The 19,414-nt window shown below is 38.2% G+C and overlaps 1 protein-coding gene across 1 annotated transcript in view; it reads left to right on the top strand.

The window, feature by feature from the left end:
* PHTF1 (putative homeodomain transcription factor 1) overlaps nucleotides 1-19,414 on the top strand; it is an 81,080-nt gene that overhangs the window by 16,439 nt on the left and 45,227 nt on the right. The window contains exons 3-8 of the mRNA XM_075196270.1: nucleotides 408-470; nucleotides 3,867-3,936; nucleotides 7,609-7,767; nucleotides 12,042-12,198; nucleotides 13,349-13,450; nucleotides 16,458-16,596. Coding sequence (XP_075052371.1) covers nucleotides 408-470; nucleotides 3,867-3,936; nucleotides 7,609-7,767; nucleotides 12,042-12,198; nucleotides 13,349-13,450; nucleotides 16,458-16,596 — 690 coding nt within the window. The remainder of the gene's footprint in view (nucleotides 1-407; nucleotides 471-3,866; nucleotides 3,937-7,608; nucleotides 7,768-12,041; nucleotides 12,199-13,348; nucleotides 13,451-16,457; nucleotides 16,597-19,414) is intronic.

Genomic DNA, 19,414 nt, shown 5'->3' with positions numbered 1-19,414 from the left:
ATCCAGAATACTCAAAAGCTGAATTTATAACGCATCTTTAAAATTGAATTTTGACTACTAACTTTTTTTTTTTTTTTAATAAATTGCTATATTTTGGAGATTACCTCTTTAATCTTCTATATATTATTATATTTATGGTGCATATGTATAGAGGGTTCCAGTAGCCCTCATTATTGCAGAGTTGCAAAGGGCACTATTAGATCAGTTAGCATTATATAAGAATATTTTGTGGCGTCTGATTGAATTTATTGTTATGCTGTGTTTCATAAAATAGATAAAGCTAACAGCAGAACATCATGTAACACTGGACAACTGGGTTAAGTAATTCTACAATTTCCCTATCCCTGAGGTAGCATATTCTCCTTCCTTCTAATATGGAAATATACTCAATACTACTTTTGTTTCAGATTGGTGCATATGACAAACAAATATGGGAGAAATCAGTAGAACAGAAGGAGTTCAAGGTGAAGGTAATGCACATTATATTCTTCTTTAGCTTAAACTTACAGCAAAAATTGTGGAAGAAACCAAGGTTCGGAGGCTTCTGTATACTAATATAGTTATACGTGAGAATGACCAGAGTCACACTTATTTAGGAATCAGGTACACACATGGAGGATGTTTACCAGCATAGATTGACCATGTACGTTACCGACCTCTCCCAGTGTGCATCCTCTTTCCAGAGGGAGACACACTTCTGTTTATTTCATGAAACAATTTTTTAACATATTTCTCATGCGCAGCATACAATAAGAGTTTGCTGATAAAACAGTTACTCTTATCAGTGCACATTCCTTTCTTCTTGGTGGTTAATGAGGAGTTTCCTATTTCAAAAGTCAAAACTTATCTTAACTATCTTGAATACTTAGGCCTATTCTTTGTTTTGTATACATAGGTTAATGTTTCTAAGAACAGTCCTTTAGGCAACTACATCATTTACAGAAACAATTAACTTTGCTATTATCACACATGCACTTACCTTTTATTTCCCTTTTTTTTTTTCTAGGACACTTTGTAATACAGATAACCCTTAAACTTTTGAACTATTGGATATGACCTCCACATTCCCATCTTTTGAGCTTTTTTCAGCTCCACGTAATTATTAATGTTAATACATATCAGAATATTCACAGATTTATCTCTTTCTTTTTCTCTATTTTTTACATCAAAGTACTTAGTTTTAATTTGCAATATTTTCATGAGATGAAGTGGCACAGGATCTGTTATTTTACTACACATATGAATAAGACAGTATTTGCTAAACATCAGAAGCAAAAATATGAGGAAACAAACTGATATCAGTATACCATAAAATATTTGTGTCCCTGGAGTACCAAACCAACTAAACTCGGTAATTCATCTTTAAGCAGTTTTTGATACTTCTTTTTCTACTGTGTTCAGTATTATCAAGCATATTTAGTGAGTTATCAGGAATATAGACACAACTAGGGTACATACGTACTCCCCCTGTAATGGCCAGCCTTAATACAATTCTGTTCTGCAGGGTTGCAGTTCTCATGTCAGACATTTATACAGTGACCTTTTGTATTAAGCTTGCAGTTTTTCTAACCTTTTCTAGAACTCTGGGTAACAATCAGATTTCCTTGACAGTCCTACTAACTCCTTATATAAGGAATAAAATAAGAAAATGCCTTTCAATTTCAGAATTGTTTCTTGTATTTCTAATCCCACCTTTAGTAAGAGAATTACCATGCTTAATTTCAGAATTTATATATCCAAAATAGCATTGTCCATAAAGCAAACAAAGCCAGAAGTGGCTAATTGTAGACACACAGTTTTGTTAAATCTTTTACTCTGGCCCATGATTTCGTTTCCATCCACCTGCTGTTTCTACCGTAATACTGGAAACTGTAATTTTTCTTACTATATAAGAATATTGGCAAATTTAAATGTGCAAAGAACTATAGAGTTGGGAGTGGGTGTTTCTAGCCCAGCAATAAATTGCTGGTTAAAAATAAAGTGGCCAATATTTTGCCTGCATGCAGAAAAAAAATGCATTTGCACCCCTTCCGTCCCAACATGCTTTGTCCAGGTGCACATCTGCACCCTTTAGCTATATTTGCTACTAACTCTAAATAAGGCCCTAAATATCTCTATGGGAAGTAAACAGAAATACACCTTGGTCAGAAAGTAGACATTAGTCAGATAGCCAGAGAGAGAGAGAGAGATTAAGAGGCGGGGTGAATGAATGGCTTATTAATCACCTAGAGCACTGATAGTTTCAGAGGAGAGTGGAACAGAAGAGAATTAAGAAGATTTCAATACACAGTTAGAGACTTCTGTGCCTATCAATCATTCTACCTGATTTCCTACTGTAGTACAAGTAACAGAAGATCCCAATTGGTCTAACGGGACCAAAAGTGCAATTAGTCATTGGGGTTGAAAACTCAGGGGTACAGAAAACATTTTTCAGTTGCTTATTTGTTTGGACATTGTGCTTTCCAGGGCCTTAACAGTCACAGCGGCAGGTATTGGGGTCACTCTGATGCTGAAATCTTCACCAGTTTTCCCTTTCCCACCAGAACAATTTTATAATTGTAAAGCCATTCATTTGGTTTTTGAATCTACCTTGTTATTATCCTGACAGGTAATGGTTATCTATACATTCTAATTCTGCAAGTAGTTCTGTTTGCCATACAAATGCAATTATTTTACAATTTTTGGGTAGCAATCTCTGTACAAAAGCATTGACTGCAGCTTTTGTATTGGCTACTTCAGCATTCTAGTTACCTGAGTGTTATTCAAATGTATGTTTTAGTCTAGACAGGGTTGAAAAGTCAACAATAATGACATCAACAGTATTGATAGGTTGACAATTCACATGATCGACAGTATTGTTAGGTCAACAATACAAATGTAGACAGTATTGTTAAATCGACAATTTGAATGTAGACAATGTTATTGGGCTGACAATAATATCCCTAACCCTAACACTCTAACACTAACAGACAGGCCGGGACACATGGTCTTTGGTTCTTGGGACCATTACAAGTACACTTGCGATTGAAGTTTGTTCCCAAAAACAATAGAGACAATGTAGGCTACAGAACATTCTGGCTGGTAGTCAATGAGATTATTTCTGCAATAAATGGTCAGCAGTTGGGGGAGGTCCTTCGTGCATTATATGCCTGACAGTTGAGCTGATGATCTTTGTATAGTATATTTTCAGCAATTGGGTGGTGGGGAGGACAATATATGGCAAGAACATAATGGAGTTCATCTCTGTGCAGTTTATAGCTTCAAATGGGGATAATCCATATGCAATATATGGCTGGCAGTGGGTGTATCGCTATGCAATATTTGGCTGGCAGTGGGGGTATCTATATGCAATAATTGGGTTGCAGTGGTAGTATCTCCATGCAATATATTGCTAGCAGTGGAGGTATCCACTTACAGTATATGGCTGTCAGTTGCGGAATCTCCTTGCAGTATATGGCTGGCAGTGGGGGTATCTCTGAGCAATGTATGACTGACAGTGGGATTGTCACTGTAATGTATGGTAGGCAATAACGTTTATGTGTGCAATGGAAGTATATTCCTACAATAAATAGCTAGTAGTGAGTTGTTATTTCTGTGCAAAACAATCTGTTTCATGTAAGAAAATGTATTATTCTGTAGATGTATTATTTTTGAAAAGGGAATCTCCAGCCAATTAATATTAACGTCACCTATTTAGAAATCTTTTGACTTTTTTAATACATTTGCAGTCAATTGATTGGTGTATTTTCACATCAAATGTAATTAATCCTGCTCTATAAAGTAAAGTGTATTAATGTAAAATCTGATGGAAGCAATCAAACAAAGTTCATCTAATGTCCTCTTATATGTGGTAATTTATCTCTAAGGGATTCAAGAATAAGCCAAAGAAGATGGCCCAAATGAAATCTGACCTGATTGATGTTGACCTGGTCAGAGGTAAGTAAATGTAATGTAATGTGTAAATGTGCATGTCATTGTCATTTATTGGGTTTTGTAAAGAAACTGAGACACATTCATTGATGACTGTCATGGTGCCATATTGATTCTCTATAAAACAGCTTATCAAAAACATAATAACCTTTATTTTCAACTTGTAACAAAGTAGTTTCCTTAGTGCTTTTGCAGTGAGAGATTTTGATCAATGCCTCCAACAGTGGCTGAACACCCCATTGTAGGGCCCCATAGCAAAATTTGGCAGAGGGCTTAGCGATGTTGGTCCACCCTCTCCAGGCCCCCACTTTGCTCATTTTCATTGTGCATGTGCCAACCCCCGAGCTTACTTGGACAAGGCTCTCACTCTGAAATAATGAAGAGCAGAGCAGGACTTTGGGAGGGTGAACCAGCATTACTGAGTCACTGTCACCTGTGCCCCCCATAGCAGCGGCACCCCCTGCAGTACACCAATCTCCAACTAATATTATACAGCACAAGTACAGCGTATGTGTGCTTCCTTGTACAGTAAACATAGTTCCCCTTACCTGCCCAAATAGCAGAACCACACATTTCTACTTGCTTGGTTTTGAGGAGGGGGATAGGAGAGCGGTAGTGTGAAAATATATTTAAATAGAATCTCCTTTAAAAGTTTTTTCCAACTAAACCTAATTGTATGCCTTTCTAATGTGTACAGAAACCTGGTTATGAATTGTACTTATCCACTCACACATACAAATGGCTGTCTGTCTTCCATAGAGCATTTGGCTTACTATGCCCAAGCTTGCATAATAGCCTTTCCAGTTGGATTGGCACTTGACAAAACACCCTTGGGGGCATTTATGAATATTGAGCTATTGAACAAAAAGGTTCTGCAAGCAAATAGATTCTGTCATTATTCTAGTGCTTTATTTTTTTTTAAATAAAGCAGGTGCCTGATTGGTTGGCATAGGTTACAATACCTTTTGTCTGTTCACCAGCTTTCAGCAATGTTCTCACATTTCGCTAACTTATGGCCATTCCGTCAAATGCCAGTCAAACTGATAATGCTGCTATGTAAGCTAGTGCAGAGCATCCCAAGTAATAACATCTCAGCACAGTGCAGAGGACAGGGACATAGCAATGGTTCAGACAAGTAAAAACTTGAGGTATTCAAAATAATTTATCCAAAAATCTCCATGTTTGTGGGATGAATGTAGCAGCAGATTTTCCTTCTCAGTTACTGCCAAACCTTTTGAACAAATACAAAGGCCCACAGCTGAGAATGAGTAAACTGCCCATATCCACATTCCCCAAAACCGCTAGTTGGTTGGTGCTTGTCTCTTTTATTTCAACGGTGTCCTCTCCAATTTATTGTTGAACAGTATCAGTGTAGAACAGAGTTATCCTGGTTTTTTTTCTTGTTTCTTTTAATTCTAATTTTTAATTATTTGCTGTGTGCATTAATCTATTTCCTTGCTTAGAGGTGCTCTAATACAATAATACAAACCGGTTTGTTATGAATGAATTTGACAGTTTTGAGGTTTGTTTCAAATACCACCGCCGTCTGCCCTTGAACGGGAGAACCTCAAACTTAAGTTCACGTTGAAAAGTTTGTTGTTGCTAAATATGACAAAATAAACCATAAAATGTTGCATGGTATTTTAACAATATTTTAATTCAAACTGTAAACATTACTGTGATTGTGTTCAAAGCTTGATGTTCACATGGAAAACCATTAAAAGTACTGTATAATGTAGCCATTAAGCTGAAATATGATTGAATCGACTCAAACATTGTTGAACCTTTGTGCTTTGGTTAAATTACGCTCAATCTTTTTTGAGCATATGTTGTGAATTTCAAGAACCACTTTCAAACAAATTCAGGATCTATTCTCAAAGTAAGAATGGTTTGCTTCTCACTGTGATAAAAACATCAAAACTCCTGTATGTAATGTAATTTAGCTATGAAGCACTTTCTAATGTTTAGAGGAGCACCTGCTGGCTATCGGTTCAACACATGGAGCCTCCCTCTCTCAACTTGTCTCTCCATTTCATATAGTACAATTGTTAGAAACAAAAACAAAGTATAATATTAAAAACAGAAAATACATTTTACTTATCTGTTCTGTAACATCAAGGGGTGTATTTAGTGTTGAATTTAGATTTAGCTACAAAGGCTATGATTTAAGAGTATATCCGCCCCCTTACCCCAAAAAACTATTTTAATCCTCCTCTTTTAACCCATTAAACACCCACACATACCAATCACATTTTCATGAATAATAAAGTAATAGTGAACAGTAGTGATTTATTGTTTGATTGTTAATAATTTCTTACAAATAGCATAATACATTCCTATTAAACAAAAGAAAAAACAAATATATACATTTGACATACCAGAAGATGTATCCATTTATAAAGTCACAAATTTTAATCTCTAGACCTCAGTGTTAAGCATCTCTTCTCAGGCCTTATGATAATGTCCAAGGAGAGCTGTCATTTAAGTCTCTGTTATCAAGAATAAGACCATTTCCAAAACACAATATTATGTGTCCATATGCCTTTGATAATGCTTAGCAAGACTTAATGAGTAAGTGATAATGGGCATTAAAATCTGAGAGTAGTCGGCAAGATAAAAAATGCCCTTGAAAAATGATATTTTAACATTTTAATGATAAAGAAGATAATGCCCAGCCATATATTATAAGTAGGCAAAGATGCACATAAGTACCAGTAATGGCCAATTAAGTGCCCAGTTATATGTAAAACAATAGTAGTGGGATTATGTAAGATGCAGAAGTAATTTAAATGTCCAGTAATAGTAATGCCCAGTTATATAGACAGTGGTAGTAAGGAGGACAAACAAACTTCTTTTGAGTTGCAGTGGTGCCTAATAGAGTAGCAGGCATTAATACAGCTATGTGCACAGTAGTATTAGTAATATTCAATAATCAGTGTTCACCGATATTGCGCATTCAAATCACCTCTCCCCTTTCTTCTCTTCAACCCTGGAAGTTATTACAAGCAATGGAGAGGAATTCGAAAATAAAACCTCCCGGTCTGTCACCCCTTCTGGTTAGACCACCAATGGCCACATATATTATAAATACTTCCATGGTCATATCCCCAAAGCACTGACGCGATGGGCATCTTTTTATAGCATAAGAATGTTACATTTGTCTCCTTACTCTGATATGTATTAGGAAGATCCCCATAAAATTACACAGAAAGGACCCCCATAATTATTGCACAGAAGGGATCTGCATCCACCAATTAATCACCTATTGATGCCTTCACAGCCAGGAATCACCAAGTGACTGTTTTGCCCATGCTGAGCCTTGCTATGTTTCTCTGATCAGTATGATGCTCATAGGCCTGGATCCTCCACATGTGAAGATTCTGGGCTGAAAGGGAGCACGGCTGCCCATAGAGCCACCTAACCCCATCCTGACAGCAGGCACAAGTATCCGTTTTGCAGTGGGTGGCAGCAAGTACTCCCAGCACCTCCACTGTCACAGGTGGACTGATGGCTGTGTGTGAGGTTGCAACTTAGAGAGCCAGTTGCACTTGCGACCATTGCAACTTCTGTAACTATGGTAGTTTAAGCCACTCTTACTATGTACAGTCTACAACTAATTTAGTAACAAAGCTTGGAGATATTAATGCAGAGTGTGAAATCCATTTACATTTATTCCAGGGTCAACATTTGCCAAAGCTAAACCTGAAAGCCCATGGACATCTCTTACTCGAAAAGGTTTAGTAAGAGTGGTGCTGTTTCCTATGTTCAGCAAGTGGTGGATGCGTGTTACCAGTCCCTGTGTCTTCACTTGGCTATTGGTGCTTTACATCATGCAAGGTATTCATCAGTACGCTTTTCTGGAACCTGTCTACACAGTCACATCTCTCTTAAGCAACACTGAAAGCATGTGTCCTTTTACCATATTGTAAAATTATATATATATATTATAATATAATTAGTTTTCTTGTTATTTTTTCTGAAAAACAAACACCAAACTAATCCCACCTAAGGGCATCTAACATGTTTTATATAGACAAACACTGTACAAATATAGAGCACTGCAGATGAAGCATATGTCTCCTACAAAATCAAATCAAATGCACATCATGAGCGCAGCAAGGAAAACAAACAGTGTAGAATACATTGTGCATGCAAGAGTAAACATCACCATGAAAAATGCAAATATTTGATACACACAAAAGGAAAAGACATGAAGAGTGACTGGGTGTCTGCCAGATACAGATCATTGCGAGTAATCAAATTCTTGCAACTACTCCAGGATATAGGGAGATATTCTCCACCTGTGCCAAATCTTTTCATATTTATACAAAATATTACGACTCGTATACATGAACCTTTCATGACCAACAGTCTCATAAACTAGGCTGGCTCAGTCACAGGCATTCGGCTGCTCAGGCTCCATCCACTTCAATAATAACTTTGGCCAATATGAACAAGGTAGACAGTAACTGTATGATAAGTTTATGGATTTTGACTGCCAGCTCAAGGCCAAGATGGCACATTCTAGGATTAATTGGGGGCATACCAACTCCCTTTTTTAATATGCAGTCCATGACTTCATCTCAGAACTCAGACACGTGGGACATTCCCTGAGGAGGTACCAGAAGGTGCCCTGCTAGCTCACACATTTCGGATAGGTCATTAAATGTCTCCTGTTTAGATAGCCGTAAAGGAGTTAAATATACCCTATGGAGGATGAAAACTTGGATTTCGCAGACGCAGTGACCTTATAAGCATTCATAAGGATCGTACCCCAGTCCTTATTACTATTCAGACCCAGATCAACTTATCAAGTGATTCACAATCCCAAGATGCCGCTAGAACCCAGCGCATCTAAAAGAATCCAGTACATGGACGAGATATGGTGTCTAGGACCAAGTCCCCTCAGCATTAGTCTCGGGATTATCATGGAGACGGCGAACAGCCCCTTGAAACTGCAAATCAGAGCATGCCTCTAAATATCTGTAAAAATAACCTCTGGGAACTCCATAAGTCACTCTAATTTGATCAAAGAATCGCAAAACAAATTCTTCATATAGATTTCCAAGGTGATGAACCCCAAATTTGCATCAGGCAGCTGCCCCATCCATGGGCAATAGTTCACCCAGGTCAGTATTGAACCAAAAGGGGTATTTCAGGATTATACCCATATTCAGCAGTGAGTTTAACCGAAAGGTTCCATATCTTAACTGCCTGAGACACCAAAGAGGGATCCAGGGTAGTATGTATGCCAGCCGGGAGAAATGGTACCCATAAGTGTAGAGTTCCTGTCACATTAAGCAAGTATTCATGAAGATCAGTACAATTCCTCCCTTCATGCTCTCCCGAACCTCCGGGTCCACCTGTTCTCCTGGATCTACATAAAGTGGTAAACTTAGAAAGATATTCTGTGGTACATAAACCAGCGTCTGCTGCAGAACATATAATTTTGGCTGCAGAATAATTTTGACAAGATTGACTTGGTCTGTAACTGTGGGTGTCAATTGTTTCCAAGCATGCATCCTACCTCAGCTACTGACACCAACATGCCTCTCGGATAAATACAGAAGTGGAAGTTGCTCAATCAATTTATAGGCTCATAGCAGGTGCTTGAAAGGGTGGGGTTATCCTAAAAGGAACAAACACAGAGAAAAAAAGAGAGGCATGTTGGTGTCAGTAGCTGAGTAGCTGTATTGCTATTTGGAGGCTTCTGGGGTACCTCTTGGTAAGTTAGCTTTCAATTTAAAAACACATATATGTATGGCCCAAATATATGGGACTCTCACTGTTTAGAATTCGGACCACCCTATTAGCAAAAGCACCGTGGAGAGGTGGGTGGCTTTAACATACATTTGCAAATGTGTGCAACTAAGACATTTGCATTTTTATGTACAAGTAGAAATGACAGGTCTTTTGCTAACTATAGCAGTGTGCTGGGGGATTTTTCTCTGTGTTTGTTCCTTTTAGGATAACCCCACCCTTTCAAGCACCTGCTATAGCCTATAAATTGATTGAGCAAATTCCACTTCTGTAGAAAACATATAGTGTAAGTTGTGTTTTCTTTGCAGAGACAATCTGAATTTTAATATAGTATTCGCAGTATTTTTTTCCTTAGGTTTTTAATATATACTGTCTAACTGAAGAGCACTTCTTTTTGTCCTTATCCTTCTTGTTCTTCTACAGGCAATTCACAATATCAGATTCTGTGTTTTGCTCAAAATAAAGATTTATCATATTTTCAAATATAATACAGTTGTTTTATGATCATGTGCACTAGCCGGGCTATGTTTTAGGGTATTTTTCATTATGTCTATTTGGAATATGTGCTGCCTGGTGTACAGTATATAGAGGCACATGCCTGACTTCAAATTGTAACTTTGCAGCAGCTCTAAGGGTTTCTTTACCAACATTGCACTTAGGTGAAAAATTCACATTTTAACCATAACAATCAGACATTTGCTTTCATTGTCTAAATTGCCCTAGGATGATAGAAGCTACTTGCTGATAATGCAGATAATGATTACTAAGCTGCCAGATATGACACTTCCTTGTTCAGAAATTGACAACTGTGGTGTGTGTTTGGATGTAAGTCAGACGATGCATTATGTGGTTGAATTACATCCAACACACTGTCTTCTTTGGCTTAAAATGCCTCACTGATTCAATTCTCTGTCTGGATTGCTGGAAGATACAGTTCAGCTTATTTGTCTAAGTGGTGGTAAAACATCTTTAAAGCTTCACTACAAACTAGTAAAAGATTTTAATAAAGTGCCACCCATTATAGACCTGGGGTCTACTCCATGCAGCTGTCATTTTTGGGGCTTTTGTTTTCCTCCAACAGCCCCGGGTTAAAGTAGGGGTGGGAGGACCTATCACAAGTTGTGGTTACAAGATTGTGGCTTGTGATTGGTGCTCCTACTCACGCCTCCTTTACATTAACTTTTAAAGTTGGTTAGTTTAGTCTATTTGCTGGTTCTGCATTACAGAACCTACATAGTCATGAGAAAGATGGATAGATGTAACATCCCATGGGGCTCTGGATAGGGGAGAGACACGTTGGTAAAATATTTACCTAGGTGGTGAAACAGCTTTAAATAAAAAAAACAAACATAATGTATGGGGTTAAATAAATTGTGAAGCTTTTTATTTGACACATTTGAATGTACTGTAAATGCTTAGCTATAATTACAGTTACAATTTTACATCATAGGAAAACCATAAAAACAGTTTAAAACTAAACATAGAAAAACAGAAGGTTATTGTAACAATACAGCTCCCTTAAATTGCAATTAAAACACACCATTTTTTTATTTTTAATAACTTTATTTATTCGAAGATCAGCATATCATAACGGATGACAGTGTCATTGAAAATATCAAATACACCAACACTCAAAGTAAAGTAGTTACATAAACAACACATAAAACAAGTAAGAGCGCGGTGACACAAAAATTCCATAGCAAACTATCTAAAAAACTGAAAATTACAATTGCTGAACTATTTTTCGGAAAAAAAGAGGCAAAACATAGATTCAAGTAAGGTGTGGCTTACCGCCGTAAAGGAAGATGAAAGGATGGGGAAAAGAAAAGGAGGGTGAAGTAGGTATTAAGGGATGATGTAGGGAAGATGTATGTGAAAGTGGGAAGCCCATGGTTCCCATACTCAAGTGAACGAAGTCTTATTATGAAGAATGCTAGTCATGTACTCCATGTGTGCCAGACTCTATTAATGACTGTCTGTAGTGTTGGAGCATGAGGTTGTTCCCAATCACCTGCTGTCTGGCACAAGGCACCGAGACAATGTCATCTTATTCTGGTGAGTAGTGGCTATCGGGATCCCAAGTGGAAGGCGGAAGAACCCCTCCAACCTCTGCTGAAAACATACTTTTTTTTTTTATAGATATCTCCTGTTATGTTCATTGCATTATTTGCATTTATCAGTGTCCCAGTAAACGCTACACACTTGGGATATCACTTGTGGTCTAAAATATAAATACTTTTATTTTAAGCAATTTTGGTGCCAGAATCTCTACATTGTTGTATGGAATCTTTATAATTAATGCAACATTTTTCATTATGTATTCACTTAGCACTTCTTTTATATTTTTATAGTGACAGCGGTTGTGCTGTATTGCTTGGTGCCTATTGCAAGTCTGAGTGAGCTGGCCGGACCTATGTGCATCATGCTGCTTCTAGGAACGGTTCATTGTCAGATTGTATCTACACAGAGCCACAGGGTATCAGGGACAAATGGAGAAAAGAGACAGAGGTAGGAGACTCGAGCTTGGTTAGTTTCTGCTCATTTGCTTTGTATACAGTTATTTTATTATAATATGCCTCCAATAGATGCTGCAAGGCAGTACAATAGGGGGTTCCGTGTGGTTTCATACACAAATACAGACTGCCACAAATAACAATGATCTTGTTACCTTTCACAAGAGCTTACAATCTAAAGGGTGTTCAACCTTTTCCCTTCTCTTTTGTTTCTCTCTAATCTCACCTTACATTTAAAAAGGATATCTTCCATTATTCACATTGTCCCATGGCAGGCAAAGCCATGTTTGAAAGATCAGTTGTATGTTTCATTTTATATAAGACTGAATTACAATGATAACTTCTATTGAACTTGATACTTTTGACCTGATATTGCATTCTGAAACCTTAAATTCTTTATGGCCGATGGGGGTTTGCTGCTCAGTGATCAGTGCCACCTACAAAGCTGTAGTCCAGAATCTATTGATGAGCTTTATCCAGAAATGATCTCTAAGCATTGGTTTAGCTGTTTGCGGTAGGAGTTGAAAATGTAACAATGTGGCTATAAGCTTTCTTTAAAATTAGCATGCCTCAGTATATCAATTTCTAAACATCAAAAAAGTGATTTATGTACCGTCTTTAAAGTCTCGATTCCTGGCACTTCATGCCTTTATGTGGTCTAATATGCTTTTTATTTCTCTGATATGATTTTATTTTCCATTATATTCATTCTGTTTTCTTTCACATAATGTAAAGTAGTATATTTAGAGGAACACTAGGGAAAGAAAGAATACAAACTTAATTTAAAACATTGTAGATTAAAATGAAAGTACTCAGAATAGAGCTTTATTCTTCTTTGGTTTTTTAATTGGTTTCAATTGCTGGGTACTGCTATTATAATTGTTGCTTCAGGATATCATTGCAAAAAAAAGATGTAATTCCCTGTCATGTATGTAAAGCAAATACAGGTACATAGATACGACCTCTATGCATAATTATCTATGCCCACAATTTTTACAGGAATATAAATGTTACTTATTAAAATGGTTTATATTGTGTGCAACATATACATTGCTATAGATACCAAACAACAAATGATTAAACGCTTTGCTCTAAGCCATCTGTCTAGAAAACTGATTATAATTATTTCATTTCTTTTTATGCAGAAAGTCCCAGAAAGTATTAAACAGTGATGACAAAAAAGAATTCAGCAAATTCTCAAAGGCACCAGCTTCCTGCAACCCACTCAAATCCTTCTTCTGCAATAGGTGTGTTTGTACTTACCTGCAATATGCTTATCTTGCAATTATTCTCTATATTGTCATGTGATTGTTAGGGTGATCTTTCATGAAAACAGATTGTGCAGGAAAGCTCCCACCTGTAACTGCAGGGCATCCAGCCAATTAGGGCTGAAGGTGAGGAGGGACTTGCCAATGCTAACTCAGTCTCCCAAGACCTCCAGACTGCTGTGTTGACAGCACATTGGTGGCTGGGAGGCTAGAGCTGCCTCTCCTGGCCCCAGAGATGCACTGTTCCACCCCTGCTCATGTGTATACAGATTTGAACTGTGAATTTCTGCCCTGCCAGAGCTGCCCTGGTCAACTGTATTTGCTGCTATTGTGAAGTAGAAACGTGTAGGAGCAACAACACAGCTGCAAAACAGTTGAGTGCTAAAGCGCATAGCGTGTAAAAATCTGTCTGTCCTCAGTTGCAGCACTCACTAATGCCAAACATTGGGGTGTAAAGCTTACTGACATTGGACACTGGAGCAGTGGATCACGTTCTCTGAAATCACACTTTAGAATCTGGCAGTCTGATGAACAAATATGGATTGGTGGATGCTCCCTATCTGTATGTCTACTGCCCAATATTGAAAACATCATTTTTTGGTTATAAACAATTGAATTGTTTGACTGCTGGAAGGAAAAGTAACAAATCCTATTTTCTAATTTTTTTGGTCCATGTACCGAATAAGTTGCTACTATATAAAAACTGCTACACATTACTAATCAGACCTGTGCAACGCTGGATGACCCTGCTAGTTTAGAATCTAGGCTACAATGCAATACTGATGAAAAGGGGTGTTATGCTCATTTTTGTAAAACATTTTTGCTTCCTGGTCTTTACCAACCACATATTCAGGGGCGCATGCAGGGGGGTTTCTGGTTCTTCAGAAACCCCTCCCCTCTGCGAAGAACAGTGTCCCTACATAGTGGCACTGTACTATACAGCAGCCGCAGCGCTGTCAAAGAAGTGTCCACTGCGGTGCTGTATTGTAGTACAATACAGCACCGCCGCGGTGGCTTCTTTGACAGCGCCGCGGCTGCTGTTCAGTGCAGTGCCGCCGAAATGGAGCTGCTGCGCATGCGTGGCCGCATACACAGCAGCTCTCTCTATATGTTTTTTTTCCCTGTGTGTGCCCCTGGATATATTTGTCCCAGTTTGGAATTATGCAGGGGGAACATGACCGGAGAGGGTGCAAATTTGAATATTCATTCACAAAACCTATGGCAACATTGACTCTCAATCTGTATCTGGTCCTAGCTGTGTTTTACATGTAAGTGAGGACATAATCTAACTAATTAAATGACTCTGAACTTGTGGAACAGTGATGGTTATTCTGGGCACATTCCTTTAGCCTGTAATGTTTTAAAGAGTTTGACTTAAACATACATTGTAAAATGGTCTTCTCTTTCTGTGTGGTCATGTGCTGACTGATTGCATGACTGATTTATATAAAACAAACTTAACAGTACAAATCTGGAAAAAAGTATGGTAGGACTTTAGCTTTTACAGAATTGGTCATTTTGTGGCAAAATATGCATTTTATTGAGACCACAGTATTTTCATATGATCGTCACCAAGCCCCCTCCTGTACTTGTCACCTGACAAAAAGTCAGTAGCATGCTATAGTGTATAAGTCAGGAATGTTACACATTAATTGCAGCACTTCCCGTGTTCCAGCGGCCCTGGGTACATGGTTTTAGATAAGTCCACTCACGTTCCATTTCATGAAAAGCAAAATAATTCCTTCAAAGGCTACAGTGTGTAACAAGACATGTAGCAGGGAATTACTGTTGTATGGCCCGTTACCAGACAGACATGGCTAACTTCATAAAACCATATTTGTCTGCATTATTATTTCCCACATGCTGTCCAACAAACTCTGGCCTCAGTTAATTAGTTGATGAAAAACATAGCTATGTTCATGTGTAGACTCCCCTTGGGTGTCCAATGAGAGCTGGTATCTACTATATGCTGGCAATACAGGTGGACGAGTGTGAGTGTGGGTAGTTTACATTGCAATCATAAAAATGTAATAAAATAACATCTATTATATCAGTTAATTGAGTCCAGGTTAATTAATTAATTAAGGAAATGCTAAACCAGACAAATGTTTCTCAAATAAATAGGCCATGTTAACATGTCTGCATGAAAGCCAAATGCTCTGGGGTGCATGTATGATAGCTAGTGCATAGATAACTTCACAAAACTACTGCTACACATAACATCAAATTTTATTGTAACTGTAATTTTTGCCTACCGACCAAACGTCCTGATTTTAGGGAGCTGTCATACCCGGGGACATGTTTATTCTGCGGGTGAGAATGTTGGGGGGAGGGAGACATATAGTGCCTGATTCATTAAGGAATGTAAAAGGCGTTACTTGCGTATTTTGTGCACAGTAACTCTGCGTGTGCACAGAAGTGAACCATATGCCAGTGAACATAGAAACGTCCAATTCATCTTTGAGCCCAAAGGATCCTTACTACAGAATGGGTATATGCATGTAGGCAATGTATAGTAATGGGATGCCAAGCTCAAGCGTACGCAGCAGTGTCTGATTCATGATTTGGACATCTCAAAGAAATCTATACTACTAGATATATTTCTGTAGAAGACCTTCATGAAATTATATTCCTTGATATAACAGAACACTCTAATATATATCACACTAAACCTTTGTTCCGGAAATTCTTCTGTTTTCAGTATTTACATTTTCATGTAACTCACTTCTCTAATTTCTGATACCAGATCCCTAATGTCAGTGCATTGGATGCAAACAAGAGTAAGATAAAGTAGTTGTAGTTTAAAAAGAAAGTTTGGGTCCTTACACTATAGCTTCACTACAGATAAATAAAAAGTTAATGCTAAAAGACAAGTCATTATTCATTGTTTTAAAGAAAACAATGCAATTTTATATGGGGGTGTTAAGTTGCTGTTTAAGACTAATGTTCCACAAATCTCTTCATCTGTATTATTTGTTTCACTTAGAGTTAAAAGGAAAAATCTGCCTAAGAAAACTTATAGGACACGTCATGATGGTACTGGAAGGAGGGGAGGAGATTCCTGTATGCTTGAATCCTATTGCTCAATTTGCAACTCTGTAATTTCAGATGGAGAAAAGAATCAGGTATACAATAAAGAGTACACATTCTAATATTGTCTACTAGGATCAGCCACTAGGACTCTTGGAAGCATTAATATATAACTTTATAGTGCTTTATATTCATATGAACTGCTGCTGGTTTCTCCAAAATGTATTTTGATTTGTAGACAGTGATAGAATAGTGCCACCTGGTGGCCACCTTACCATAAAGTAGTAAATGTACTCAGGGTTATTTAATAACAATATAGGTAGCACAGTGATTAGCATTGCATCTTTGGAAATGAATGTGTTCCATCTCTGAGTAGGGCACATCTGTGTGACATTTATGTGTTCTCCCTATGTTTGTGTAGATTTCCTCCCACATTCGAAACACATACTAGTGACATACAGGGCCGGATTAAGGGAATGGAGGCCCCTGGGCTAAGGGGGCCTCCATTCCCCCGTGAGGGCCCCCCCCCGTGATCCGAGCTGAACGCCCCGCCCCCCCTGCACTTACCTCCTTCCCCGGCGCGCTGTACGCTCTTTACTGAGGAGGTCTCGTGAGAGTGAGACACCAGATCTCCTCAGTAAGGAGACTACAGCGCGGGGGAAGGACCGCAGTGAAAGTACTCAGCAGCACTGATCGCGCCGGGGGCGCCCCCGACCGATCAATACTGCTGCTGAGCACTTTCAAGGGCCCCCTGGATGCCATAGACCCCTGGGCTGTAGCCCAGTTAGCCCTATGGTTAATCCGGCCCTGGTGATATATAATAAACATAATGTTGATAATAGCAGCATTGCATTTAGGTGTGACTTTGCATTAAACCATAGTAACTAATTTGCTTTTATCCATTAATTGACTTATAACAAATGTGCACCTAGTTGCAGTGTTTGTAAATAACAAATGGACATCTAAATGCAATGTTTGTAAATACCACTTGTTGCCATATTTAGATTTAAGCTCCTGTACACTTACATTTCTTAAAATACGTGAATATTTAAATCTGGTGTATATATATATGTCAGGCCCAATAATTGCAGCCATTCTCATCATCATTTGTTGCACCAGGCTTAAGGGATTTGCCAAAGATAAGCCTCCTAAAAGGCATATTTTCAAGATAAGTGTAGGTCATTGTCAGACAAATCTTTTAAAGGGCATGTTTAACTTGCCTCTTCACACCAATACTGTACAGAACATGCATGCTAACACCCTATTTGTGTCTCTAAACACAAAGGGCTGTAAGTATAAGAGACGCTCAACTCAAAATGCAGGTGTACGTTGTGCACATGTGCCATGTGCTGCATTTTTATGTTGCGCAAATGTACTTAAGTCCAACTCTGAATCAAGCCCTCAGTGTCTACCTGCCCTTTAATTTTAAGAGCTTTGCAGATTTTTTCATAGAACTCAACAGCCCTAAGAATGTCCTTGTTTCTTATTGCTCAGTAATACTTCCCTTCTTTTCATTACTGAATGCTCTTCACAGCATGTTTATAAAGTAATACAGTGTTTATCATTTACTTTGTTTCTCCTCTTATCAGAAATACCTGCTCAATTCCTTGTTCACACTCTGTCATTCAGCGACAGTTTATCAAACTGCCTACTGAGAGAGCATGCCCTGCTCACACAGTACCCCGCTCTTCTATTGGAAAGCCCTCCACCAATCAGCAGCAAGTTATCTTCCTCTTAAGGGTCAGATTTGGCTACACTGGTTTGACCAAAAGATTACATACACAGTATTAATACACAGATAAATGGTCATCATTCCAACAACATTACCATTTACCCCTGTAAGGTGCCAATTAAGATCGACAATGTTTTTTGGCCCATTGCAAATTAGGTCTCAAATGGTATAATTGGCCATCAAAATTGTAGTGTGCATGGCATCTTTAGCCGGATACTTGTGTGCGCAGGCTTAGGAGTAAGGGAGCTTGCTGATGATCGGTGGAGGTAATCCCTTTGATGAAGGGGAGGGGGGGAGGGGGAGTACCGTGTGACTAGTGTATAACTGACAGCTCAAACATAGACCTGCCTCATTATAGAGTACCAGCATGCTATAATGAGGTCACCGAGGCAGAGTGTGAAAGAAAGAGTAAGCAGCTATAAATGGAAAGGTGAGAAACTCAGTAATTGATATACATTACATGTACAACATTCTCTATGGCAGGGGTAGGCAACCTGCGGCTCTCCAGGTGTTGTGAAACTACAAGTCCCAGCATGCTTTGCCAGTAGATAACCAGCAGAGAGGTGGCAAGGCATGCTGGGATTTGTAGTTTCACAACACCTGGAGAGCCGCAGGTTGCCTACCCCTGCTCTATGGTATGGAAAAGGCATATTAAAATGCAATAATTTAGCCCAAGCTTTACAATATTACTGTAACTGAAGCTAAAGTTTTATAATAAATATAAAAACTTATACATATTATTATGAGATAATACACTCTCCAAACCTGTAGAAAAGCATGCACACTCGTAGAACAGGAAACTTACGCTTACACACAAACGCACAGGTATTCAGGCAGTTTTTTACATTGCAGTTTTATCTGTTTAAATTATTTCATACCACTTAACAACAAGGTCAGTTGTACTGGTTATAATGCCCAACAAAAAGTATTTTTTAGTTGCTAAGGACATTTGAACAAATTTAGGCTGTTTTGTGGCTGCTGAATTCAAAAATGAAAGTATTTTTTGGAATTGGTTCTTGAGGTAATGGTTACCCTCAGTTAATATGGAACTTAGCCATAACGCATGCATATGGGAATCTACCAGAACATTCTAGATGGTGAGACACACATACATTCTAAGTGTTCACTCAGCGTTCATTCATTTGTCTATTGTATTTTTCTTGTCTCTCGTCTATGTAATA

This window comes from Mixophyes fleayi, chromosome 2 (assembly GCF_038048845.1).
Source record: "Mixophyes fleayi isolate aMixFle1 chromosome 2, aMixFle1.hap1, whole genome shotgun sequence".
NCBI lineage: Eukaryota > Metazoa > Chordata > Amphibia > Anura > Limnodynastidae > Mixophyes > Mixophyes fleayi.
Note: the sequence above shows the minus strand (reverse complement) of the source record. Positions and strands in the feature narration are given on the sequence as shown.